The 24617-nt window shown below is 44.1% G+C and overlaps 1 protein-coding gene across 1 annotated transcript; it reads left to right on the top strand.

Moving 5' to 3' along the window:
• The first annotated feature begins 507 nt into the window (after window positions 1-507).
• On the top strand, window positions 508-12799 carry STC2 (stanniocalcin 2). Its single transcript, XM_065410085.1, has 4 exons — window positions 508-775; window positions 3216-3358; window positions 6359-6570; window positions 12406-12799. Exons 1-4 carry the CDS (start codon window positions 508-510, stop codon window positions 12797-12799), a joined length of 1017 nt encoding a protein of 338 aa, XP_065266157.1.
• Window positions 12800-24617: the final 11818 nt, after the last annotated feature.

Genomic DNA, 24617 nt, shown 5'->3' with positions numbered 1-24617 from the left:
ATTCTAATAATCATTACAAAGTGTAAATTCGCCTCCAGATGCCTGGTCAAGCAACGTGCTTTAAATGTTCAACGCCTTTATGAATACAAAAGGAAAGAATAGATGGGGGGGGGTGACTGGACCCCAGAATCCCCTCTTTTCTCAATCTCCTGGTGCTGCTCCTGAAGCTGCAACAGCTGAGATTTTCCTTCCGAGAAGCAAGATTTTAACTGGGTTGCAGTCTGTTCCTGTGTTTAAATGCTCCTGGTTGCTCATGGTCATTATTGTGCAGTTTGCAACCTGCTGATGCAAGTTTCCTCACATTTTGTTCTACGGCGTGTAGTAGTTTAGAACGAGCACCGCCCACTATGCGTGTTGTCACAGGGGGACAGGGCTCCTATTGGTCGGGCTGGTGGACAACACCTGCTCGACTCCTTCATTCAAGTGACACCAGAGCTTCCAGGGATATTTGAGGCACCATCCTTTCCCTTTCTGGCCACTTTGAGCACTTGCACCAGCCCTGATCACATGCTATCCAGCGAGCAGATTACAAGAAGAGCAGTAGCCTCCATTTATACACCCTTTGAAAAGAAACAGAGGTGGGAAACCCACAAAGGTCTCCAGTGTGGGGTTGCAACCAGGACCATGTGTGCAGAGCTGTTAAGTAAATTAGTTACCCTGGCGTTGGTATTTGCAAGCTTTGATCCAGTTTTGGGCACAGAAGCCACCAATCCGCCGGAAGGTCCCCAAGAGAGAGCCCCTCAACAAAAAGGGCGGCTGTCTTTGCAAAATACAGGTATGTGATCTAAAAAGAGGGGGGGATGCTTGAAGAGGCCGGTCTAATTAAACTCAAATGCAAACAAACTGCATGTTAAATGTTGGTCAATAAGGAAGTAGTTATAGTGAAATGGAGGTGTCTTTCTGTTGTATTTACAGAGTATTGGATAACTAGACGTGCATAATGACATTTATTTTTATGTGTGACTGTCAAACATAAATCATGAGGAAATAAGTGTTCACTCCTAATTACCTTTAAAGCCCCAGGTAGCCAAGCACGTGCTGTCCTTTGAGTCGCAGAGACAAGTAGCTCGCTGCATTTAATCTCTGCTAAACAATGATGAAATCCTTATAGAGATCAATTTAGCGGCAACTGGAAAGTTATTCCACGTGATCATAAATGGTGAAGACGCGATTTTTGTTTATAGATTATAGATTACTTGTGGCACCGAACCAGAAAAGTGCCATGGCCGTCCTTGCACGTTGCAAATCAGTCCACTTCAATCCTTTAATTTTAAATAATCCAACCATTCTGGAGGCAAACAAGAAATTCCAGCAGGTCAGACGCAGGCGATTTCTAATCCAGGAGATGCTGTTTGAACAGAGGTTTAGATTTCGTCTGAAAGAGAAGGTTTCTCTATGCTAAGTACACAGTTAAAACATGGGGGTGGGGGGGACGTGACTGAAAATTACTAGAGCTGCTGCCTGCTTCTCTTGCGCAGAGAACCAAGTAATGATGCAATTGGCCATGGGGTTTCTCTTCTCATCCCTCCTCGTGTATTATCTGCCTAGTAGAAAGAACCGAGGCGTGCACATTACTGGATCTTTTCCCAGGCATGGAAAGAGCGCGAGGGAGCTGTACACTTTTCTCTTTCTCTCTTACTTTTTTTTTAACTGTCTCAATGCTGCAAGCCTTGTTTAAACACACACACGAGCCGGAATGCACGAATGCCCATTAGGGACTGCCACATGTGAATCACGGCACTGTGCAATTCTCAGCAAACTGGGAGCCAGGACATGTGATCCGAGAACCGTCTGCATCCAAATGCCAACAGAAGCACTACAGCTGGGCTTCCAGACCCAAAAAAACCCCAAGATGCAGTTATACAACGCTTGACAAAGAGACCCCTTTTCGTTTTGTGTGCCTCTGTATGTGCAGCTTTCCACGTGGGAATAACACAATGCCAGGTCACACTGATTAACTGATTTCCAACTCCCCTGGGTTTTGTAACTGCAAAGCCCCATGTGGCTTTTCCTGCCCTCCCCCGTCTTTTCGCTCCCCCTTTGCATCTGATAGTCTTTCTTTCTACCTGAACACAAACTCCTAAGACATTGTCTGTGTCGTTATTATACGGTATTTGCACATATTAATTTTCTTGTTGTGATCTATTAAGAGACATTACATTGTCTCCTAACTCAGCACTTTACATCAACAGTTTTTTCTCCTCTTCGTCCTAAGTGAATTAAAATTAAAACGAAAGTTGCTCTAAGGGATTTCAGATGGCAACCTGTCAAAGGGGAAGGCTGCAGATGTTTTAAAAGCATGCTGTGGTTTAGAGAGGGATTAGGCTAGATCCCAAAAGTGAGCTTTAATTAAAGGTGCCACTAGTAAATGAGTACAACAAATTCTTAGCATCCTCAGTTCTGCTCAATAAGCTGCTCCTATTTGACTTTATCCTTAAGCTTCTCAGCAACCACCTTCCTTTTGGCAGCATTTTTTTAAGGAAGGGCAAGGAGCTGCCTGGTTAAGATTTTGATTTGAAGGTGTCTGCCCAATGTTTGAAATAAAACATGATTTGCTTCAATATTGTACAAAGTTTCGAAGGAAAAAATAACAGATTCAGTATGCATGTGGCTGAAAGGTCTATTTCACTGTTGCATTCAAATAATCTGAATTTTTGGATAGTAAGGAGGGTGGTGGGGAGAGGGCTCATGCAACAAGGGGCTCTGTCCCCTATTGAAAATTAGTGGGAGTTTTGCCATTGACTGCAAAGACAGCAGGATTGGGGCCCCCAGTGGTCAGCAAATAGTGTTGTGATAATCATCAGACACTAGTTCAGAGTACTAGACAAAACAAATTCTAGCCTGATCCTGCAGTTCTCACTCAGGCAAAATTCCCATTCAAGTTAATGAGGGACTTCGCAAGAGTAGGAATTGTAGATCAGGCCCATCATATGCGCCGAAAGAATGAAACAACATTAGATATTTTCAGGTGACTATGGCTACGATGTAAGTGGAGTGAATTTGGCATTTACTTCTTGGATCTCATATTCATAACAAAATGCATAAACATGTTGGCCTAATTTCTGCAAAAAGTGGACATGCGGTGGGTACAGGAACTGTTGTCTCATGTGCTTTTCCTTTTGAACTGATGATCTTAGCAAAATAACTCTTCTCTCTCCCCTCACTCCCGTTTATGAATATTTGTACAAATTAACCATAATCAATGGTCATTTTAGCTGAAATCCAGCACTGCCTGGTTAATGCTGGCGATGTGGGATGTGGAGTGTTTGAATGCTTTGAAAACAACTCTTGTGAGATCCGAGGCTTACATGAGATCTGCATGACTTTCCTACACAACGCTGGAAAATTTGATGCCCAGGTAACCAAAAAAAAAGGGGGTGAAATGCCCAGAGGTATATGTTTAGAAGGTGCTATATTTAATTTAATGATTTTTTAAAAATACATCTTTAAAATAAGGCTTTAATTAAGGACCAAATCTGCTCTTCCACATGCCCAACTCCCATTTCCTTAATTGAGAATTGGATGCATACCACCAAGGGCTTGATTCTTTCTGCTCTCATTCAATTCAATTGAAAAACTTCTATTGACTTGAATGGTGCTGCATCAAGCCCCAAGAACAGAATAACATATGCATTGTGTTTAAGTTGTCTTATGCAACAGGCAATCTGTTTCCTACCGAGCTGTACCTCCACCTAAGAATTTTTTTCTAGTGGACCTGTGATAACAAAAATGGAATGGTGATGATGCCATGAATGGATCCTGCAGTCCTCACTCAGACAAAACTCCTGCTGCATTCATTAAGGACTGTAGGATTGATCCCATTCATACGAATGGGCATTCTGCCAATAGGTTGAAATATTGTAAGTTCTTCGAGGCACAGAGAGTATTGTGTATGTATCATTTTATTACTTAAGTGACATGCATATATGATGCTGAAAATATCTCTATATCAACTGAAGTATCACACTTTAGTATGCCCTATGCAAATCTGATCAAATTAATTCAAGTGAGTTGATGGATACACTTTTCCAAACCATCTAAGTGACTTAGGAGCCTAAGTCCCATTTTCAAAAGTCACTTAGGCATGTTTGAAAATTTTATCCAATGTGAGCTTGTGAAATTATTTTCAAGAACTACACACAACTAGCACAGGCATCTCCAAAAGCTGCTGTATTCAAATAGTCCTTTGGCTCAAACACTGACAATAACATACATTCTTTAGGCAGTATGCGGTATTAAGTTTGTCTCCTTCATTTTCTCCCCAGACCATTTAGGCATCACTGAAGCATCCTGTTATTATGTCTCGTAAACCTACTCTCCCATTTCAGTGTGGAGAGAAGAGAACATTACGACGGGCCAGCGGCATTTGGCTTGACGCGTGCAGTTTACAGCATAACTTTACTGAAGTCACCCAGCTGTAGCCTACTGGCACTTTATACAGCATAGTAGAAAGCAGAGCTGTCTTGCAGATCCAGCTGTTCTATTTAGTTGGGCCCTGGGACCAGACCTAGCAGAAAAACAAATTCCCCTGTGCTGGAGATTTTAGGCTGAGATTTGCAAAGCTACATAAAGGATCTGGATGTCCAGTAAAATTGATGGGAACTGTGTGTCCAGATCCTCTGGGCATCTTTGAAAATCTCAGCCTTAGTTTCCAGGCAGCTGCCAGAGAATGATTTAGAGATTATTTTATTTTATACATTATATATTATCAACAAGCAAAAAGTTTATGGAAGTAAAACCATGGGAAAACCAAACACACATATGAAATTATTGCAAAAAAGCCAGCAAATAATTGCTCCATTGGACATGTTCATATCTTTAAAGAGAACAGGGGCTATTTTACATCCAGATTGTTTCCACTGCAATGCAAAGACACTGGGATCCGTGGGAACAAATTGTCCTCTAAAATATACATGTGTAATTCCCATTGACTTTAATTTCTTCTCTTCAGTTTCTTTTACTGGCCTTATCACCACAGTATCTGAGCAAGTTCCAGAATCCTATCTGACATGACTAGCATTTGTCACACGTGATTCTCTCTTTTCCTTACCCCCCTTTTTTTCCTCCAATGGCAAAAATGTGAGACTGGGTTTTTTAAAACATTTCTTCTGTGTGTACAGTAGTTAGTTAAAGTCTACTGGGCTTTGTGTATTTGTTACTGAATGCAAGGTCAAAGAAGTGCACCTGGCACTTGGAATGGAAGGTGGTGATGTTTGACACAGTACTTTGATCAGTGGGGCGCATGAGTGTCTTGCTCTCAGATCTGTGTGAATCTGGTGTAACAATTGATCTCAGTAGAGTTATAAGGGTGTAAATCCGGAAACAGTGAGAGCAAAAATTGCCCCATTGATCACCCATCAGCTAGGATAACCTGAGGCTAATAAAAAATGGGGCAACACGGGATCGCTACCACCCAGCTGTCACTCAACAAAGAGACGAAAGCTGAGCATAGTTGCCAAGAGAATTGTGACATACATATACAGTAGGACTAGCTATAATATCTAATGGTGGACAGAGGAAATGATAGGGATGGGGGATGGGCATGCCTTGAATATTCCTCTGTAAAGCAATATGAGGAGAGCATGGAAGATGGTTCTGGACATCGCCTAAATAGCCTTTCTTGTCTTCAATTTGCTTGTGAAGGCTTCAAATTGAAATGTCTTCCCTCCAGCAGACACAAACATCAAGATGTTATTGTGGGTGGCTTATGAAAGTGGGCTGTTAGCATTGATTTGGGGAGTCTTTTATTGTGAGGTTGGGAGAGGGAAACAGGAAACACTGAAGCCAGTGGTTTCCTTAAGGGGACAGGGAGTGCTTCTATAAGAGCTATGTGAACTTTGCAAACTGATAAGGAAAGGCAGTTTTGGTATGACTGACTGTGAATATCCCCTTTGTGGTCCTGGAGACTCCAAACACATTCGGTCACTCTCATCAGTGATGTAAGCCCAATGTAGTCCATGGTGACAGACCAGGAATGAATTTAGTCCATTAAGTTGGACTCTCTGTTGTTTAAAAATGAAGCCGCTTTTTTCTCTCCTAGACCAGCAAGGACATGGGCTGTGATAGAGGCAGGGCACTCAGTTCTGGGAGGAGGCAATGAAAGCATCACATAACCATGGAGAAAACCAGACACACCCAGCCATGGAACAGCATCCAGCCCTTCTAGAATGGCAGGACAGGACAATCTGACGTGGCCTTTAGGAGCAAAGAAATAAAACGGGGGGAGACATTAACAAATAGCCTTAGCAGTCTAGTCACCCTTGACGCTGTCATGTGGAGGAGTGGCTAGTTGAGCATAAATCACCCGATGTGCTTAACGGACACAAATACAGAACTACTCCGTTTCTTATCTTCTCAGGGAAAATCCTTCATTAAAGATGCTCTGAAGTGTAAGGCTCACGCCCTGAGACACAAATTCAGCTGCATCAGTCGCAAGTGCCCTGCCATTAAAGACATGGTGTTCCAGTTACAGCGGGAGTGCTACCTGAAACATGACCTCTGCTCTGCCGCCAAGGAGAATGTCCAAGTCATTGTGGATATGATTCACTTCAAAGACCTGCTGCAGCACGAGTAAGTATGAGTGTGCAAGGAGCCTAGTATTGTAGTGAGGGCGAGGGAAGAATTTCACCTAAAAAGACATGTCATCTACTGGGTTGTATAGTCATTCCCCCAGGAGACAGGAAATCCTGAGTTCCATCCCATCTAATTGTGTCCTTGAGCAAGTCACTTAACTATTCTGCCTCAGTTTTCCATCTGTCAAACTGGGATAACTCTTTTTTCGTAGAGGTGCTGCAAAGACTAGTTGACATTTTACAAAAGTGATGAGTATTATCTTACACAGACATGACCCTGGGAGGGGAACAAATGTGTTGAAGTTGGATCGATTTTTTTTTTTTTTTTTTTTTTTTTTTTTTAGCTATGACATTATTATTTGTTTCCAGAAGTACCCACAATGTGCCAAGCACTTTCCAAATAAAAAAGAAGGCTCAGTCCCTGCCCCAAAGATCTTGTATTCTAAAAGAGAAAACAAACTGACCGAAGAAAGAGGGAAAACATAAGTGAAGTGGTCAAGCTGGTATTTACGCTAGGTAATAATAGTTTGATGCCACAGTTCTATTTTGTAAAGAAATAGATTATCCCCAGGTATCTGCAGCTGTTACTGAAATGACAGATATCATACTCTCCCCTCATCCAAACAACATAATCTTGCATGAAGATTAATTGCAGTCCATTTCTGATTTGCTTTATGAAATTCCCAAGTATTCATATTCCTAAAGCATCTTGTTGTTGCTGTTAGTCACAGAAACTGCCTAGACTGTCATGAAGAAAAGCCCCATACTCCTATTCTCATCAACCCCATATGCTTGCCAAGGAAAATGTCTAAGGACACAAATGCATACAAAATGGAACATCAGAGTCTAGATTTTCAGTAGTTCCCTTCTTTTGGGAGTACATTTTACACCTGCAGTGAATGGCCGGTATAAGTCTTATTAATAACACATCTAAACTACCAAATTGCAGGAACAAATCAGGTACAAACTACTGTGGTTTGTGCCCACCCTTCATTTGCTGGTGCAAAAATGAGAGAATACTTTTCTACAGGTGGAAATTGCACCCAGAAACAGGGATGCTCAGCCACAGGCTGGCAGAAAAATTATCACTGGACATCTTCATACCATACCCCAATGATTTCTCATTCCCTATTGAATAACCAAACCCATAGGCAATGACAGATGATAACACCCAGCTGTTCTATAGCACTTTTCATCAGAATATCCCCAAGTGCTTTACCAAGGAGGTCAATATCATAATCCCCATTTTACAGGTGGGAAAACTGAGGCACAGAGCAATGAAACGACCAGTTCAACTTTCAAAGTAAGTGTTAGTGTTGCACTTTTAGACACCAAGGCCTTTGAAAATCCCAACCTAATTCCCTTAGGTTCTGTTAAAATCTCACCCTTAAACTCCAGGTTATGCTTAAGGAGAGTGGAGCTGTGACACAAATTTACTCCATCATTAATTACAGTTTCACAAAGTGAACACGGCCCCCTGAAAGCAACGTTCCTTCCATGAGCATGGATCTTCCTGAAGCTAGGATCAACAGCATGGCTGGTGTCCTTGCAATCATTTATTGCATTGCCATTTCTGGTCTCTATCCTCATGGTGATAGGGGATGAGAGTTTTGTGGAGGCACCAGCATGCCAGGCTTCTTCTGGGACAGTGAGGGCAAGCAGTGCGTCATATTGCACACCAGCACCGGCATTTCAGGAGCTGCATTAATAGGCTGTACATTGGCAGATACTTGTCTACAAGTAAAACTTTTTAGCTCCATAGCTGAAAAGTGCAATAAGAACAGAGTGCTTTGCCAAGGTGAGGCAATGTTCCCCACTTTACAGAGTGGGTAAGGTCAGAATTCGCAAAGGCCAGAATTCTCAAAGGCCTCAGTTTTTGGGTCCCCAACTTGGTTCACCTCCAGCCTGGTCAGTTAAGCTCTTTTAGAGCTGTGAGTGCTCAGCGCCTCTGAAAATCAGGCCCTGCCTATCCCAAGTTGGGCTCTCAAAATAGAGGCCCCCAAAATCAGGACAAGTTTTGAAAATTTTGGACTTAGGGACTTGCCCAGAGGCAATCAGCAAGTGGGTGGCAAAGCTGGGAACAAACCCAGGTCTTTTGACTCCATGTTTTGCTCAGGTCACTAGGACACAGCTATCCTGTAGGCAGGATAGCAAGTAGGATGAGGAGAACGTGAAGTCAAGGAACGGGGAAGAGGCACTCCTCAGAGCTCTGGCAGACTATGAACACCTGTAAAGGGCACAACTAACAAAGGCTTCTAATAGTACCAGGAAAACTGCGCCACCATTTTTCAGGTGATTTTGTAGAGCAAAAGTCCAATTTTTTAATGGATGTCAGTAAAATTCTCACTGGCTCATTTGACAGGCATATTAAAGTCTGTGTCCTGTCCCTTCACAGTTCCTGTTTCAAATAAAAGACAAAACTTTAGACCAGGAAACATTATTGACGCTCATTCTCACCACCTCCTCCTGTACTATTCCAAAATGAGCAGTCTTTTGTCATATTATTTTTACCATTTTCTCTTCATGTGTAAGCTAAACAGCACCTTGTGGGCCGTAAGTGCACCTCTTGGGGAACAGGTTGGGGGAATGGAGGTTTGGATCTATTTTTTTATTATAATGGTGAAAATGGTCAGAACAGTTGCACTTCCAGGACCTGTTATGCTCCAAATAACTAAAAAAATCCCAACACCACCACCCCAGTCAAGAATCCAAAGATGGATTCCTTATTCCTTAAACTCCCTCCTTCAAAGAAGTTGCATCCCCAGACATTAGTGATTCCATACAAACTTCAGTTTAACAACAGAGTAAAATCTTGGTACTTTCATCTACTCTACTATCCTCGTTTGCTAGCTCTCCTTATCCCTCCCTGTCTATTTTGCCTGTTTCAAGAGGATAGCCTCAGGTACAGGGCTCATCCGGCACCCAGCACTATGCACAACTGGTCTCCACCGAAGATGACATCAGCACCACTCTATGTGCCAGATTCAACCCTGGTGTAAGTGGGCTGGGCACATCACTGAAATCAATGGAGCTGCCACTGCTTACACTACGGCTGAATTGGGACCCTTGAGAATGCTAAAGTTGCAATTCAGGTGGTTCCTTTGACTCGAGACTTTTAACTGTATCACCCTTCTGGGCTCTCCCAGCCTGCCTGCTAACAGCTGAACTGTTGTCTGCTCTATTGGCATCTAGTGGTGATACTGCCTAACCAGACGTGCTCCTGCAAGTGTTCTACTTGCCCTCTCTGACACTTCGCTAAGTAAGCTGGGCGTCATCCATTCACTGGCCATGTTGCGTCATGTGAATGCAGCACCACAGGATGTGACTCAAATTAAAAATAGTCAGTCTATAGATTTCCCAGTTGGCGGATGATTGCCAAGTGTGATCAGTATTCTGCCTGTGCTCTCAGGCTTTGAGTCACTTGCCATAGAGTGGGAATCCTCTTGCCATCTGCCTCAGTTGGGTGGGGGTGAAGATAGACAGTTTCGATCCTTAGTGATCCCGTTGGCAAAGAAATAGAATCAAATAAGTCTGGATAAGACAACTCAATATGGTAACAAACTATGCTTTCAAGGTGGACTTCAAGTCTCCTAGCTACGTAGAATTAAATCAGTGGCCTATTGATCGCACTTCCAGCAGAGGCAGAAACTTGAAGCTTCAGATGAAGGCAAATGAAAGTGATAAAACCCAGAGAAACCCCTAGCCTGTTGCGCAATGCTGTTCACGTGGGTGGGGAAATTCCTCCCTGACCTAGGCAGGTGATCAGTTTATGCCCTGAGGTGTGAGATTTGGTTACTGTTATGTACAATAATATGAGTATCTACTAGTGTTACAATTAAATGGCGTTTACAATTAAAATTGACTTTTAATTGCATCTACTAGTGTTACAATTAAAAGTCAATTTTCTGTAATTAGCTAGATATTTTAGGAACGTGATGGGCCACATGGAAAGGGAATTGGCTAATTTTAAGGTCTCTTATCTCAGCTGACAACTAAGAGGGAGGTGGGGGGAAGGAGACAGAAGGGTGGCCATGCTGAAACATGCACAGTCACAGAGCATTAGGTCAGTGGCAGATGTGCTGACAGGGCTTTGGAGAAAACACTATCTAGGTATTTATACTGTGCTCACCACTGTAGCATCTAATGATATTAAAAACATCTCCTTAGCTCAGGGCAAGTTTGCATATTTCCTTTTTACGTGAATGGTGTGTCCAGTAGGCTTCCCTCTGAGTTCTTAGCTGCCATGGACAGCTAAATAAAGAGGACAAACTGCTAAAAAATATATTGTGGGGAATAATCTGGTCTGGCTAGGGTGAGATGGGACCTAATTGCTTTCTCCATCTAATTTCTGTGACTTGTGGTGGTGAAACTCACATTATTGCCTCACCCTTGGAGGCTCAGGCGTATATGTAGAAATTTCATTATTCTTTTCCTTGTAGGATATTTCCTTGCCGTTGCCAATCCTGGAGAGGGTCCAGAGACCTTGCCCCTTCCCTCCCTGAAAACATAAGCAGGGTGATGCTCTGATAAATCGCCACTCGGTCAGTTAGGAGCCCCCCTTTTTCAGCCCCCTGCATCCCATCTATTCTAGAGAGCCGAAGAGTCTGCTTTCAGTCTCAGCTTTTTCTCTCCTATAGTCCCAAGGAGTAAAGGCTGAGTCCCATATGGGCTCCCATATGACAGTAATTTGTAGAAGTGAATAAAGTTTGTAGAGGCCAGGTGTAGGACTGATTTAATATCTGTTAGAGAAGTATCAGGAAGCAATATCCTACCCTCACAAGCTTTGGATTCAGTCATGTAATAGGTGTTTTCTGGCTCTAACTGCTCTGAAATCACAATTTCACAATTAGCCTAAGGCTATGCCTACACTCCAAATTACTTAGGTACAACTTACGTTGTGGACAGCGCTATGTTGGTGGAGAGCTTTTCCCGCCGACATAGCTACAGCTTCTCCCAGAGGCAGGAGTTATTAAGCCGATGGGAGAGCTCTCTCTCAACATAGAGCATCTTCACCAGAAAAGCTACAGCAGTGCAGCTGCATCGGAGCTGCTGTAGTGTAGACACAGCCCGAGTAAATGCAAGACTGGAGGCAGTCCATCTCTGGGACATTTGGTGACAATTCTGCCTCTGCTACATATGTTTTTTATTTTCAACTTAAAAATAAATCTTTGTGCTTGTGGCAGCCAAAAGCATCACCCCTCAAATCAATGCAACTCTCCAGCCCATATCAACTCGGGTGCAGGGGGGATAGGAGGGAGAATGGGCATTGGGTACAAAGTTCATCTTGACTCCTCAAATGGGCGAGCTGTTCCCAAGCATGCAACTGACTGATCAGACACCATATAATCATCCACTTTGTTGTGCTAAAATACATTAGCACTATTGACGCCACACAAGCAGCAGCCTAGGTCTCCTGATTCCTACCCTCTTGTTCTGTCCACTAGACAATTCAACATTGTGCATCTGTTGCCTGTTGTAACCCAACTAGCCATGTCTCTGTAGAAGCCATGCCTAATGCAGCTTCCAGGTGTAGGGGGACGGGACATTATTGTTCACTTGGTGTAGATGCTACCAAAGGACTCAAGTCTCGTCGTAACATGTAGGATATAAAACATGGCTGCCAGATGAGGGAACTGCTGTACTGCATTTAAGTCTTCTATAGCATCTGGCCACTAGCTGGCAAACACAGTCAGCCCCAAGCAGATGCTCTGGAGTAAGCAAGAGGAGAATGAGGCACAGTGACCTCACACCCACTTGCTGATGTGTAACCTAGTTGCATCTTGCAACATGATTCTCTTTTAACTTCCCCTTCTGCTGTTTGATTTACCTCCAGGCCATATGTCGACCTGGTGAACATCCTGCTCACATGCGGGGACGAAGTGAAAAAGGCTATCACCAGAAGCATCCAGACCCAGTGTGAACAGAACTGGGGAAGCCTCTGCTCCATCCTGAGCTTCTGCACCTCAGTCGTGCACAGCGACTCCACACTAGGTCCTGAGAGGAAGCCAGGTGAAGCCACCAAAGCCTCTACCAGCCGTGGGGACATACTAGTCCACCCTGAGTCTGACCACAGGGAGAGCTCACGAGCTGCCAAGGGGGAGAGAGGTGGCAGGGCTCACTTGAACACCCATCCCCGGGTTAAAGCTGGAGCTCACAGCCCCAAAGGGGCACACGGGATCATTGAGCGGGCAGAAGAACTGTCCGACTTCTCCGACATCCGAAGGTGAAAGGAGGCACCAACTCAACCCTCCCCCTCCACCAAAACTTCCTCCATTGAGTCCATCTTCTTAGCTATGGACATTCCAAAACCTTTACCATTCAGAGGGGTGATGTCAAGCACAGGGCATTGTGGGATATGTGGACTTCAGTGATAGTGTATAGATTAGTAGAGGGAGAGCAGTGGTTCTGGGTTATTGATTGTCTCCAGAGAATTGGACACTCACATAACCAATGGGCAAGACAAAAATGTTAAACCTCCCCCACCCCTTTTAAAAACAACAGAATAAGTGGATATTGTTTTCAATTTGCTTTTCTTTTGGTTGGGGAAAAGGGTGTGGGGAGGGCTCAGCCAGCTTTTATTTTGGCCATTCACAGCTCACAGCTCCACTATGCTTATGGGGCAGTCTCCAAGCAGATGGCAGAATTCCAAAGGGATCTTCTCTGCCCATGGCTGTGACTGTAAGAGTTCAAAGTGGGCTGCTGTGACACTCTAATGAAATAAATGTCCAGTTTATTGCATGGGGAGATTGCTGTTTTGAGCTATGTCATTTTCTCATAAGTCCTGAGCCATTGTTCCTTTCTGGGTGACACTATCCGACTTAAATGCCCCCTTGTATGTATTTTAACCACTGCTTAACTTTATTTTATTTATCCAGTTACTCCAAGATGTCAATGGCCTAAATAGCCAGCTTTGTGACCTGCTTAGCATCAGAATGAGCACCTTTTCCACAGACCTCCAAAGTCCCCAGGCATGTCCTCTTTCAGAACCTGCGGCTGTGCTCACAGAGGAGCATTTGCTGCAGCAGCCTCCCCACTTGTGGGCAACCCAAAATGTGGGGCTTAGGCACAAACAGTTGATGTGTCCTTAAGCTTTGCGGGCTTAGGGAGTATTTTGGAGGCCTGTTGAAGATCTATCCCTTCTATTGTCTTTGGAAGCAGCATTATGGAGTTTGCAGGGCTGTAGAGACTCAGTGTTCTAAATCTGGCCACAGGCCATGGTTTATCAAAGTGCCAAAAATGACTATGGGATAGTGAGAGACGGTTAACTTTTTTTTTAAAACTAGCACACTGGGTAGTGACCTCCAAACCCTACAGAGTGAGAGTGAAATGCAGAGTGATCAGATGGGTTTGGAGAGCTTAATCTTCCTGAGTGATTTAAAGTTAGGGTGAGATGCTAGGGTGCATCCTTTCTTATCCCCATATGCAAATGTGGCCCTCAAGTTGCACTGCTGCAACCACGTATCCTAGGATGTTATTCTTAAAACATCGGTTATCGTATCCAAAGGCAGAGAGGGGTGGGAACTTTAGTAACCTCTGTTGGGGAAGGATGATCTTTCTTGCAAGACAGTATCACACCAAGGATCTGAGCACTGGCCTTTTGCTTCAGGAGGCCTGGAGTCAAATCACCAGTGGTGGGAAGGCAGTTTGGTACAGACTGAACTAACACAGGGAACTGACCTATGTCTTTGTCACTTGGTGGGAGTGGAGGTGATTAGCACCACAAGGGATTTAGCCATAACTCCCACTGAGTCAAATTCTGCTTCTGGATATGTGTATGCGGCTTCCAGTATCTTCAGTGGGAGACTTGTGCATATATCCCTTAGCAGAATCTTGGGCATTACTTTTAATGGAAGACATGTGGGTAAATCTCCTTGGTTCGGAGGGAGCAAAGAACAACCATTAACCTGAAGAGTTACACCGTTATGCAGCCATCAACCTCTTGATCAAAAAAGACCCCGATCCTACTCCCATTGAAATCTCTGACAGAACTCTCAAATGACCTCGGGGAATCTAGGATCAGGCCAAGAGTCCTTGAGGAGTGGGCAAGTTCCTTCTAGTATGTGGACAAGATGACCGATTCAGTCATGGCAATGGTGGCCCGTGGCTCATACACACAGAGGGTGCAACTCAGAGGGACTGTAGTTCCCTAGCTAATGTCAATGCACATACACCGCTTCCAGTGGTTTGCTTTGAAGGACACCCTCCCTACCCCAAAACAAAGTGTCTTGCTGCTGGTGATGCAATAGGAAAGTCTCTGGTCTCCCTCACTGTGAACTCCTCATGAGCATCCCACTGCCCCATGATGACGCATAGGCATAGTAAAGGACAAGCTCAAACCAAAAAGAGAACCAAACCATGATAGCAAAAAGGACTTGCTACCAAGTTAATATGCTTGCCTAACTCCATTGAGGTCTCTCTCTCTCTCTGTCATTAAAGGTCTGATTCATCTATGAGAACCAAACATATAGCGATATATATATACACTCTTGAATGTCTTAGTCAACATATCACCTCAGCATGCATACAATTTATTTTATTCATTCATTCTGCATGGGGGAAAGTATATATTCCTCCATCTCGTTAATTCAATGAAAATTTCTTTATTGTTTCAAGGGGGCAGGGGATTTTGTATATGGCATAACATTTTTTTCCTCTGTGTGTGAAGATTTTCTGTGTTCATCTACTGATTCCACATATGCTATTATTGTAAATATTTAACATTTCTATTTATTATAGTGTCTCCATTTAAAAACCAAACACTGCTGGCTATGGTAATTTAAACGTATGTCATGACCTGTGTTGTATATATTCATGCCACTAGTAGGTTTTTGTTGTTGTTTAAAGCAACGTAAATATAATTTTATACAGTTCCATAATGTTATTGACAGCACAAATCATTTATTTATTGTTAAACCTTCTTTCATGTCTAACAAGTAGGGTATGTTTACCTGAGAGTATGTTATCAAGACATCTACATAGCCTTAATTCTTTGTGAAATCAATTTTAAAAAATCTACTGTCCCCTTAGAGACCCTATGATACGGTGATCAACAATCCTCCCGAACCTGCTGTTTGCGAAGGAGGTTTAACTTCAAAAACAAGGTCTGGATATTTCTCTTAAGCTTTGCATCTGAAAAAAAACCCACCCATAAGAGAAACTGGGAAAAGTAAAATGCTTACTGGAAAATATAGAAATAACCCATCACCCCACAAAAACACTGTCCTATCTTAAAAAATAAAGTTCTGAAACATAATAATTAAAAAACTGTCCTTAAATGCCAGTTCTCTGGGAGAAAAACATACTAGTTCTATCTCATGTAGAATTTACAGCCAAATAAGCTTGTAAACATTGCATGTGGATTTAGGCAAAGCTCTGTATCTTTTCACACTGCTATTATTTTTCCTGAAACACTAATAAATGTTTTGAATAAGTCTTGCTGAGATTACTACTTTTATTTTTTAAGTGCAGTTCTAGCTATGTTGGTAAGAGATAAGAAACCACGTTGAAGCTGGGCTTTTAAACAACATAGATACATTCAATGGGCTACACCCTCAGGTATGCCTGAGCTGCACTTGGCTTACCTGAGAAAGGGAGAGGGCAGTGATTTCCTGCTAGTCCTTTCCCCCAAGCCTGAGGGCTAATTTGACCCTGGAGCAAGTTAGAACAGCCTCAGGGATGCTCTAGTTTGCACCAGCTGGAAGGGTGCCCTAGGGCCATTTGCTCCAACCACCTCCCTCCTACTCCCTGAACACATCCTTATGTCAGGGGAGCAGGAGCAGGTGAAGTAGACCTGACTGCAACAGCTGTATGCAATTTGGGGATTCCCTATGCAAGCGAGGGACTCTTCAGCTGGCTCTTCAAGCCAGCTTTCTGGCCGCTTTACACTGTCAGAGTGGGGCCGCTTTGTTTACTCTTGCAGTAGAGAAAGCCAAACAGCAGATCTCAACTCCATTATTGTATTATTTAAAGGCCCTGATTCTGGAGTCCTTAAACTAAGCTCCCATTGATTTCAGGGGGAGTTTTGCCTAAGTAAGGGTTTCAGGGTTGTGTTATTTAGGTACATGTGATACCACTGTATAGATAAAAGAGTCCTGCTCAGTCTTAGTTCTGTTTTTAAACAGTTCATCTTGAAGGGTGAGAAGCAGATACGGAGATGCATTGGTGCTCACAGATTCACCTTTCACCTCTGGAGCCTTGGGGTCAAATATTAGCTGCAATCAAATGGGCACATGAGGCTTGTTGAGTTTTATCCTAGTCCTCAGTAACTCAGATCACAAAACCATTCCACAATTTGACATCACTGGCACTTTTTGCTCAACAGACTTAACTGATGGATGAAGCTCAATGGACCTGCAGGATGGATGCAGATTAGCATTTAGTTATGTTGCCAGAGTCGTACAGAGGAACCCAAGACGGGTGCTGCAGTCAGGATTGAGGTGCATTGGCAGAGCTGGGTAGCAGGGTGTAGGGAAGCTGCCTGCATTGTCTCCAGTCTTAGTTCTTCATTTTGATGACTGCTAAATTAACCCATGTATCTTAAATATGGGACACATTGCTTAAAGATGTGACAATTGCTGAGGATTTGTATTCAGATGCAATCCCAACGTGAGTTGCTCTATTACAGTCATTTCAGCAACAGTCTGAATGTGCAGCTGTAAATAAAATCTTAGAAATCTGTTGGTCCCTGAGCAAAGCAGAGCAGGTAAATACCGGGATATAAAGCAAGCAAGCAAACCCCAGTTTGAATGGTCTCTATAGTGGAGAGGTGGAAAAAGCCAGGCTGGTGACCTGAACTGGAGACCAGGCCTGGAAACTATTTTTTTTCCTTCTTCAGCTGGGATTATTTATGGGGCAGGGGGTGGGGAAGGGGAAGAATTACGAAAGAGCAAACCCAGGCCCTAAGGCAGGAATTGTTTATGGCTGCTTGCATTAAAAGCACATTTTTAATGCTCCTTCTGCGAGGTTTAAAAATAACTAATCCAATTTAAGCCTTTGGATAAAATGGACTTCACAAGCTTAAATGTGATTTGCAGGAATCCATGACCTGTAATATTTCTTTGTTTAAGGTGCATTGCCACCTAGCAACAGCCTGTGCATAATCCTGCCACCGATTATCTTTAACCACTGTGCAAAGGGAAAGTGCATCTTGCCAGCAGTGCAGTGACAGCGTTTAGCAGGAAATGGCCCTATGCCAAGCTACGGTTTGCACCAGGAGGCTTACAGATAAGATGTAAAACGGAGATTCTGACCACTCATGATCATTAAAGATCTCACTGCATTCATTGCAAGAGTTGGGTCAGAGTCATGGCCAAAATCCAGCTCAAGTAATTACATTCTGCCAACTACCATTCTCCCTAAAATTTCAGCTAGTAAAGTTATTTTCCATGTCCTGAAGCATAGTGCTGTGGAATCGCATTCCACTCCCGGCGTGGCTACATGTCGGTGATGGGTGATGTGATCATGGCATTTCCTGAGGGGGTCCAGTCTTATAAAACCCAGCAAAGCCTGAGTAACGGGGGATTGTGCTGACATAAAATGTACAGAGGCATAGAGAGAAAGGGATCCAGATCTAAAATGAACTTCAGAGCAACCTCACCATGTAACTGGCCTATGGTCACCTACTACTATGAATGAGGGAGAGGGAGCAGTAGATTTAGCCACCTTCTTGCCTCCTACATTGGTTGTAGCCCTTATAGATTTGCTCTGTATGCACCTCACTAGCTACACCACAACACACCCACTTCCTACTCCCTTGTATTAAAGAGAGTCTGTGGTGGCTTGCTGGGAGGTATGGACCATTCCTGTGTGAGCTCCTTGCAGCCTGACTTTCTAATGAGGTAGGATTGCAGCCACTATAGCATCATGTGTGTCAGTCAAAACAAATAATTTATTTCAGGAATTTCATCTTATTTTTCCAGTTAATAAACTGCCTAGGCAGATCATAAACTTCTTGCTTACATATTAATTTGTGAATGTCTTCAGCAAATAGTTCTGCAAGTAACCTGCAGTTTGCAATTGAATATACAACCAGAATGTATGCCACTCTAAATAGACATTACACAAGTCACATGATATTGTTCCTTTTTCCTGATTGGAGGACTTATGGAACCAAACAACACAGTGCAAATGATGAGTTCTATATTTAACTGGCAAATTTTCAACCCACTCTGTGGTGTTCAGCAATATTATAATTTGTACTATTTTTATTTATATTACACTACCACCTAGAGGTCCAAATAAGATCAGTGTCCCATTGTGCTAGGTGCTGTACAAACACATAGCAAGAAACAGACCTTCCCCCAATGAATTTACAGTCTAAATAGACAAGACGGGTAAATAGGAAACCGAGATGAAGTGACTTGTACACGGTGCCACAGCAGATCAGTGGCAGAGCCAGTCATAGAACCCAGCTCTTCTGACTCCTAGCCCAGTACCCTGTCCATGTCCAGGGACCATGCTGCCTAACCAACATTTGCATTGGTGAATATTGGAACTAAAAAAAAGTCATGGTTTGGGAGTTTCCATGCTAGAAAAGCTCGAGTGCTCGAATATTTGCAGAAAGCAAATATAGTTGAACTGAAATTTGTTTTGAGTTCAAACACATAGCCAATTTTCCCAGCAAATTGTTCCATTGTAGTTTCCACTAGAATCTTCTGAGGGACTGGACTCAGCTTGTGCCCTCTCTTTTCATACTGCAGTTAGAAGGGAAAAACACATATTGTAGCTTGGGAGCATCCCTTCCAGGAAAAAATGAGAGTCCAGCTGGGTCTATCAAAGTATTTACAACAGGGGTGGGCAAACGTTTTGGCCCGAGGGCCACATCTGGGAATAGAAATTGTATGGTGGGCCATAAATACTCACAAAATTGGAGTTGGGGTGTGGGAAGGGGTGAGGGCTCTGGTTGGGGGTGCGGGATCCGGGGTGGGGCCAGAAATTAGGAGTTCAGAGTGCGGGAGTGGGCTCCGGGCTGGGGCAGGCCATGGGGTGCTGAGGGGGGGTGAGGGCTCCAGCTGGGGGTGCGGGCTCTGGGTGGGGCTGGGGATGAGGAGTTTGGGTTGTAGGAGGGTGCTCCGGGCTGGGACCAAGGGGTTCAGAGGGCGGGAGGGGGATCAGGCTGGAGCAGGGGGTTGGGGTGCGGGAAAGGGTGCAGGCTCCAGCTGGGGGTGTGGGCTCTGGGGTGGGGCTGGGGATGAGGGGTTTGGGGTGCAGTAGGGTGCTCCAGGCTTGGACCGAGGGGTTTGGAGGGCGGGAGGGGGATCAGGGCTGGAGCAGTGGGTTGGGGTGTGGAGGGAGGCTCAGGGGTACAGGCTCCGGGCAGCGCTTAGCTCAAGCCGCTCCTGGAAGGTATGTCCCTTCTCCAGCTCCTACATGGAGGTGTGGCCAGGCAGCTCTGCACACTGCCCCATCCACAGACACCACCCCTGCAGCTCCCATTGGCGGTGAACCGTGGCCAATGGGAGCTGCAGAAGCGGCGCTTGGGGCGGGGGCAGCGTGCAGAGAGGAGCCCCCTGGCTGCCCCTAAGCGTAGGAGTCAGAGGAGGGCCATGCCGCTGCTTCCAGGAGCTGTGTGGAGCAGCCCCTGACTTTGCTTCCTGGCTGGAGCGCTGGAACAGGGCAAGCCCCACACCCTGCTCCTCAGCGGGAGCTCGAGGGCTGGATTAAAATGGCTGGCGGGCCGCATCCGGCCCACAAGCTGTAGTTTGCCCACCCCTGATTTCCAAGGTATTTACATGGTATCTGCACTTGGCTGTTGCAGACATGATTCAATGGCTACACAATAAAAGACAGTTGTTGTCAACCTGCCTCTGCCACAGTGGTGACAGTAGTCATTTTAGTTACAAACACATGGAGCAATGGTAAGCCAAAGGTTACAAAGAGTTTGTTAATTCCTGAATATTTCTGGTAAGTATCTGGACACAATGATAAGAGACAATGCTCATTGCCTTTTACTTCTACTGTTCTACAACTGGAACCATGGTATGAGTTGAATTAGAACAAACCCATTGTGCTGCTATATAGGGGGAAGATATTGGGAAACCAATGGGATTCTTGAAGTATGTAATAAGGTTGGAAGTAATTGTGGAACATTTCTGTTGAGTCATGTCTGATGTGTTGATCTCAATGGTCTTTTTAGGTTGAGAAGGAGTTAAAAACTGCTGGAAAACCATCTGCCAGTGTTTATTAAAAGCAGTCTCATGCCAGGTGCTACCAGAAATGAAAATTCCATTGAATTTCCACTTCAAATTCCAACTTCCATCATGGCTTCCATTGTGCTTGCCGGTTAGGAATGGAATGGCTGGTGGGGACAAAGCCTTTCAGATCTTCAGCTTTCAAGCAATCCCAGGGGACATAGGACCATGCAGAACTACTTGCAGGGCTAGTTATGGAATAATCTTGTGCTGCTGTTATCCATGCTCACCTGACCAATGGACAAGCTTCATTACACAGCAGTTTTGGTAGTACTAATGCCATCTTTTCCGAGCAATTAACTTAATTTAAAAACAAAGATTTTGTTTGCATTGGGGGGGGGAGAAGCATCTGTACCTATGTTTCACAGCGAAACAACATTAAGGTCTTTAGGTCTTTAGGGCAGGTCTTTTTTTGTTGTTCTGTGCTTGTATAGCAAGGAGCTGAATGGGGTCCTGGTCCCTTGGTGCTACCACAATACAATTAATAATTATTATTATTAACCTTGAATACTGCATGCTCTTCTGGTTGCCCCTTCTCAAAAAAGATATATTAGAATTGGAAAAAGTATAGAGAAGGTCAACAAAAATGAGGAGGGGTATGGAACAGCTTCCATATGAGGAGAGATTAAAAAGACTAGGACTGTTCAGCTTAGAAAAGAGATGACTTGGGGGGATATATTAAAGGTCTATAAAATCATGAACTGTGTGGAGAAAGTGAATAAGGAAGTGTTATTTACCCCTTCACGTAACACAGGGGTAACCCAATGAAATTAATAGGCAGGAGGTTTAAAACAAACACAAGGAAGTACTTCTTCACATAACACACAGTTAACCTGTGGAACTCATTACCAGAGGATGCTGTGAAGGCCAAAAGAATAACTGGATTCAAAAAAGAATTATATAAATTCATGGAGGACAGGTCTATCAATGGCTATTAGCCAAGATGATCAGGGATGCAACCCCATGCTCTGGGTGTCCCTAAACCTCCAACTGCCAGAAACTGGGAGTGGATGACGGGATGGATCACTTGATAACTGCCCTGTTCCGTTCATTCTCTCAGAAGCATCTGGCACCGGTCACTGTCAGAAGATGGGATACTGGGCAGGATGGACCATTGGTCTGACCCAATATGCCCATTCTTATGCTAATAGTTAACAATATACTTACATCTATTTTTTTTTGTACATTTTCCCTAGTGAAAGATGTCCATGCCAGCGTAAAATGCCATTTCCAAATCAAAACCTCATGATTTCTTGATCAAGAATGTAAAACTGTGACTCAGGCGTTTAAAGACAAGAGAAATTATGGGGAAGATAGAATTCCTATCTCCTAAGAAGCTGCCGGCTGTTGCCTTGAATTATAACCTTTTATTGCTTGTAAAAATGTGGTTTGGAGTTTATTTAGGAATTCTTTAAAAACAGAGAGAGCCTTATGAAAGTGTGCTCTGAAGGCCTCAGTGCAGAGAGGGCCATGGCTCTGACAGAGAATAACTTAGAAAAAAAAAAAACTTGGTGTTCTTCCAGAGCTGGAAAAATAGTGCCATAGGGCACTGCTGCTGTGGGAAGTGGAAGGAGCTCTGCTGCAATGTAGCAATCGGTATCTGTGATAAGACAGGCTGCAAAGATCAGGGCTGTAACATGGTTCCGTAGTATGGGTGAAACAAGGTCTAGCTTGGGCTACGCAGCAAAAATCAAACAGTGTTAGAGCAAACTCCCCTTGTGGTGTACACAGGCCCAGTCAGGGCCGGCTCCAGGCACCAGCCTGGCAAGCAGGTGCTTGGGGCGGCCGCTCCGGAGAGGGGCGGCATGTCCAGCTATTCGGCGGCAATTCGGCGGACGGTCCCTCACTCCCGCTCAGAGCGAAGGACCTTCCGCCAAATTGCCGCCGCAGATCACGATCACGGCTTTTTTTTTGGCTGCTTGGGGCGGCCAAAACCCTGGAGCCGGCCCTGGGCCCAGTGCAACTTTATCTGAGGTCAATGGAAAGAATAAGGAGTATCATGCTAATGAAAGCACTGGAACCAAGATTATAATTAGATTCCCCATCTCTCAAGTAATCTTCATTTTGTATCTAAGAACATTTAAAGTGCTCCGCCCTGTCCTATGCTCATGCTGAAGCACATTTGTCAGTCAGCCTCTCCCTCGTGATTCCTGCTCAGATTTCAAGGGCTCTGTCTCCCCAGGATATAAATGCAGCAGCAAAGTGCAGGGAGTGAGACTTTAGGAGAAGCTGCCAGGCAGTGGGAGGCTGGGAAAGGCCTGGAGGAACTCACATTCAGGAGTCCTGTGTCAAATTGATAGTCCGTTTGATGAAGTACAAAAGAATAAGGCACACTCTGCAGTTTGCTAAATTGAAATGAAAACAAAAAATCAATAGAAAGACAAATGTAGCGGGGGCTGCAAGTTACTGCCGTTAGGTTGCTTCAAAATATTATTATTTTGTTTTATTTATTTATTGTTGTGGTAGCGCCTAGAGACCTACCAGCTCGGGGCGCCATGGTGATAAGCACTGTACAAACAGACAGTGAGTCCCTGTTCTAAAGAGCTTACTATCACTCTCTGTAGGATAATTATACAGGCCCAGATTTTCTAAAGTGTGCATGTCACATTGCAGACACTTGCATGCATGTAAATCTCTGGTGTGCACACACAAACCCTCATTTTCAGGGCCATTGTATAGGTAGGTGTGCATGCAAATCAAGGTTTGCACACACATCAGCCCCCAGTTGTATCAGTGCAGAGCAAAAAGTGACTGTGATGAATTTGGGCCCCTGGCTTTATATTGGAAGGGTTTTCGCTACCCCTTTGGGCCCAGATTTTCAGAAGTGTTCACTCAATTTGCAGGCCCAACTTTAGCCAACTGATTTTTCAGAGCTGCTAAGTGCCACTAGTGAAGCCAACAGGGGTGGAGGATGCTCAGCACCTCAGGAAATCAGACCGTGGGTACTAATATTGGGCAAGCAGAAAAATGAAGCACCCAAAATTACAGGCCTTTTTTGCAAATAGGGGCTTGGGTGTTTAGGAAGGGACGGTTCAGTCTCTGTGTTGGATTTGTGGCTCTCATTGCAAAATAATAAATGAATAAGAGCTAAGGGACAATTCCATCACACTTGTCTGACCTCCTGAACAGATGAACTGGACACTGCTTGTGCCCCGGTACAAGTGAAGGGAAACGATTAAATCGATATGTTGTGTTGCCGATGACTGGCCTGGACACTCAGAATTACTTCATTTAACAACGTTCTTCAGAACAACAATTGTGTGTATTGTATCTTTTTTCCATGGTCCTAACATCGGTATTTGTTGGTCCAAAAGGGGTGCATGAACCAAAGCAGGAGGAAGGGTGAAAATATAATGCGGGAAGAAGGCGTATGTGACAACAAATCTGGAGAGGCCAATGAGAAAGACTTTGGCTAGCACAGAAGACGAGTCAGAGCAATCGAGGCTGCTCGGCAGTTCTTGGAGCGTTCTAGAGATCGTCGCCAAGGCAGCTGGAGAAAGGTCGGCACTGCTGAGAGAGGCCTTTCAAAGGAACAGAGGCAGGTGAGGGTGGCAAGCTCAATAACGCTAAACTCTCAGAAAAGGGGAAATGTTTTCATGGAGAGAGTACTGGTTGGCTCCCAGTGTTATGGGGAACAGTGAAAAGCTGGCACATTCTGGAATGTAACATTAAGTAATGAGCCCTGGAAGATAAATAAAGGCCTAATCCTGATTTCATTGAAGTCCATGGTAAAATGTCTATTGCTAGTAATGGGATATCAGGATTGGGCTTTATGGTTGGGCTTAGGGTCCATCTAAGGTTCTGGGATGATCACACTAGCATCAGGTTTTAAATACTTGATATGAGGTTAGAAGAT

Source organism: Emys orbicularis, chromosome 8 (genome assembly GCF_028017835.1).
Source record: "Emys orbicularis isolate rEmyOrb1 chromosome 8, rEmyOrb1.hap1, whole genome shotgun sequence".
In the NCBI taxonomy this organism is placed as follows: Eukaryota; Metazoa; Chordata; order Testudines; family Emydidae; genus Emys; species Emys orbicularis.
Note: the sequence above shows the minus strand (reverse complement) of the source record. Positions and strands in the feature narration are given on the sequence as shown.